Below are 3,606 nucleotides of genomic sequence, written 5' to 3'. Positions count from 1 at the left end.
ACTATGAATATGCAGAAGCCCTGGATGTCATCTCTATTGTGGGACTGGCTTTTTCTTTTCTGGCTTTGATTGTCACAATAATTCACCAACTTAAACAGAGGTAAGACCATCTTACTTTATAGAATATATTTCATCCTTTCTACTTCTTTATTATGGCCTTTCCTTTGTCCTGAACTGCTGACGACACCTTTAAGTAACATTTTGAATTCAGGACCTTCACATGTAATGGAGTATCTTTATAGTGTAGTATTGCTACTATTGAGAAAATTATCTGAATATTTCTTCTAGCTTTCAGATAAACTGTTGCAAGAAAAAGGACAAGGTTGAGGTCAAGGACTCTGAAATCGCTCTGCTGTGTATCTGTGTCAGCCTGCTGGCCTTCATCATCACCTTCGTCACTGGAGTTGGAAACTCCGGCAGACAGGATGCTCCGGTAGAGGTCGACACTCAGACCAACAGCCTTCTGGACCGCGACGAACACATGGAGCCGGACAGCGGCTCATGTTCGGTGGTGGTCGCTGTGCTGCACTTCTTTCTGTTAGCCACCTTCATGTGGAACGGCCTATACGCCACTCTGACGCTGCTGCTGGTCAACATGCACAGAAGTCTCCCTTCATACTGGACTCCCCTCAGTGTCGCCGTAGGATGGGGTACGATATTCAACAGACCACATACTCAGTGAGGGGCTACAGCCATGCTAGCAGCTTTGTGAAGCTGATTTAGACTCAGTGGTGCTTGGAGCTACATGTGGACATTTTAGTTTAGCATGTTAGCATGCAGCTAATTACAGATGACTGGTGATGGAATGTCTTCAGGTTTGCAGGGCATGAGTCAAAGTATTGTCAGAGGAGTCTCGGTCCTGCTTAAGTAGAAGGGTGGGTATCAGCCTCAGACCTGCAAACTCATAAGAGGTGAAAAAGGTGACAGGACCGAAACTCTGTTGGGGGGGATCTACACGATTCACGTGGATGACATATTTTGATTCAAAACGGCGAATTTCGCCGAAAAAGCGACAAGTTTGCAGGTATGCAGCCTTGTCCGCAGGTGGGAATCATCCTGGTGTAGGAGGTAGATGATGGCATTGTCCACTCCAAAGTTCTCATGGTCCACAAACTGCAGGCTGTCTGCCCAGGGGCCTGAGGTGGGACAGTCTCTCCAAGGTCTTCATCTAGTGGTACGTCAGGGCCATGGGTCTGTAGCAGGGGTGGGCAAACGTTTTGGCTCGGGGGCCACATTGAGTTTTAAAATTTGACAGACGGGCCGGGCCAGTAGCAGATGACTGGAGAGTGTTTGTGTGAACTAGTATAAATTACAAGTGAAAGCCATGACCTAAAAAGTAAAGAAAACATATATTTAATTTCAGTGGGAACAGCGTTGTTGGTCACCCTTTTTTGTCAGTGAATCAACGTTTGGTGTCAGTTTGGTTGTGGCAATTCTCAGAACCGATCTGAGGTGTTCATCAGTGAAAGACTGTGGTCATACAGATAATTTGACTTTTACATCTAACATTATAAGAGCTCTGCTGTGTTAAGTCTTCCCTTGTCTCTCCCCCCTGTGTCACGGTGTGGGTACATCTCACTGGAGTCAGGAAACGTATCAGAATACCCTTATTTTATTGGCTAAACTGCATCACGTGACCTGATTTACAACGCATTGGTCGGTGTTTTTCATGCACTGCTGAACAAGTGCTGGAAAGGAGCGTGAATAACTCCGCTGCATAAAGCAAAGGCCCGCGACCCACTGAAAACGGGTCCACGACGAACCACCAGTTGAGAATCACTGGTCTACAGGATCGTGACGAGCGGTGAACAGCTGTTTGTGTGGCGTGTCTTAGTCCCTTCCTGTTTCCTTCACCTACATTCCCCTGGGCCCTAAGTCCCTCCATGTACAGCTTCTTATCACCCTCTATGTACCAACGTACATTTATAACAAATACCACACATATTACGGTAATCAGCGTTGCATATGTGTCAAACTCTATCGGTGCATCTCTGGTCTGTCTTTGTTCATCCTGCATCGCTCTGTTCTGTTCTTTAATGTAAAGTAACTGGAGCGACGGAGCCTCTCCCTGCTGTTAGCAGACTGTTGTGCTAGCAGGCTCTGATACTGGAGACACTGAACCACTAGAGGAGGTCCATACTGGAGACATTGAACCACTAGAGGAGGTCCATACTGGAGACATTGAACCACTAGAGGAGGTCCATACTGGAGACATTGAACCACTAGAGGAGGTCCATACTGGAGACATTGAACCACTAGAGGAGGTCCAAACTGGAGACATTGAACCACTAGAGGACGTCCATACTGGAGACATTGAACCACTAGAGGACGTCCATACTGGAGACATTGAACCACTAGAGGAGGTCCATACTGGAGACACTGAACCACTAGAGGAGGTCCATACTGGAGACACTGAACCACTAGAGGAGGTCCACACTGGAGACACTGAACCACTAGAGGAGGTCCATACTGGAGACATTGAACCACTAGAGGACGACCAAACTCCACACAAACATCTGGTTTTAACAAACGTTGATCTAAAACTTCCTCAGGACTAAAAATAAACAACATGCTTTCTTTGGGGACAGTTTGTTGTTTATTGTTGACAGACGCTGTGAGGTGAGTTTACATTTTGAAAAACATAAAGCTCTTTATTCTCTGTTAAAGTAACTCATTAGTCTTCATACATCAGATCGTTACATCATGTGGAGCTGCAGAGGGGCGTTTGATTACTCTGTGGGGGTGCAGAGGCGGGCGGGTGGAGACAGTGTGTGGAGTCTGGAGCAGATTAAAACCTCAGAGCAGCTCTGACTGGAAGCAGATGTGGATTCAATGTTAGAGGGGGTTTCCTCTAACATTGTGTGTGTGTGTGTGTGTGTGTGTGTGTGTGTGTGTGTGTGTGTGTGTGTGTGGAGCCCTGAGGCAGCATGCATGAAGCCGACTTCACAGAGAAGGACAACAAGTCAGTGTTCAGCGTTCAGAAACATGAAAACATGAAGCAGCAGCTTTCTGAATTAACTTTATTTACCTTCTTTCTTCTTCGGCTGGGTTTCCCAGCATGCATCAGGATCCCAGCATGCATCAGGAGACGAGCAGGTGACTTCAGATGGTGTTCTGTTGGAGCTTCAACATTCAGCGATGCATCCTCTTTGTTTACTGGTTCCACTGGTTCCACTGGTTCCACTGGTTCCACTGTCTGAACCCGACTCTGAACTCAGAGCTGCCAGAACCAATCAGAGGAGGCGGTTTGGACGGAGCCCCCCCCCCCCTCTGAGACCCCCCCTGTAATCTGATTGTCTCTTTATTGACGGTGCTGAGAGCAGCAGAGTGGAGACATGTGGACAGAAGGACAAACTGAAACTTAAGACAAAGACAGTTAGAGACATTAAAGTACTCTTTAGAATCACGTTGAAGGTACTTTTACTTCCTGTTTCAGGTTCTGTGATGTACATTTACTTACTCAACTATACAAGATATGAAAGGAGCTGCAGGACATCAGAGACACAAAGAGACAGATCTTCGCCCTCCTCTTCCTCCTCCATGTCTCATTATTTCACCTGTTTAAGCTTCTGATCCTAGAACGACTGTTTCTATGAATGAAGTCTG

At 46.6% G+C, this 3,606-nt stretch overlaps 1 protein-coding gene across 1 annotated transcript in view; it reads left to right on the top strand.

Moving 5' to 3' along the window:
• LOC142953091 (adhesion G-protein coupled receptor G7-like) overlaps positions 1 to 2,653 on the top strand; it is a 4,760-nt gene extending 2,107 nt beyond the window's left edge. The window contains exons 5-6 of the mRNA XM_076095161.1: positions 1 to 100; positions 289 to 2,653. The exon at positions 1 to 100 is cut by the window's left edge and continues 13 nt beyond it. Coding sequence (XP_075951276.1) covers positions 1 to 100; positions 289 to 682 — 494 coding nt within the window. The 3' untranslated portion in view covers positions 683 to 2,653. The remainder of the gene's footprint in view (positions 101 to 288) is intronic.
• The last annotated feature ends 953 nt before the right edge of the window (positions 2,654 to 3,606 follow it).

This window comes from Anarhichas minor, unplaced genomic scaffold (assembly GCF_050575085.1).
Source record: "Anarhichas minor isolate MPS153535 unplaced genomic scaffold, ASM5057508v1 ptg000018l, whole genome shotgun sequence".
NCBI lineage: Eukaryota > Metazoa > Chordata > Actinopteri > Perciformes > Anarhichadidae > Anarhichas > Anarhichas minor.
Note: the sequence above shows the minus strand (reverse complement) of the source record. Positions and strands in the feature narration are given on the sequence as shown.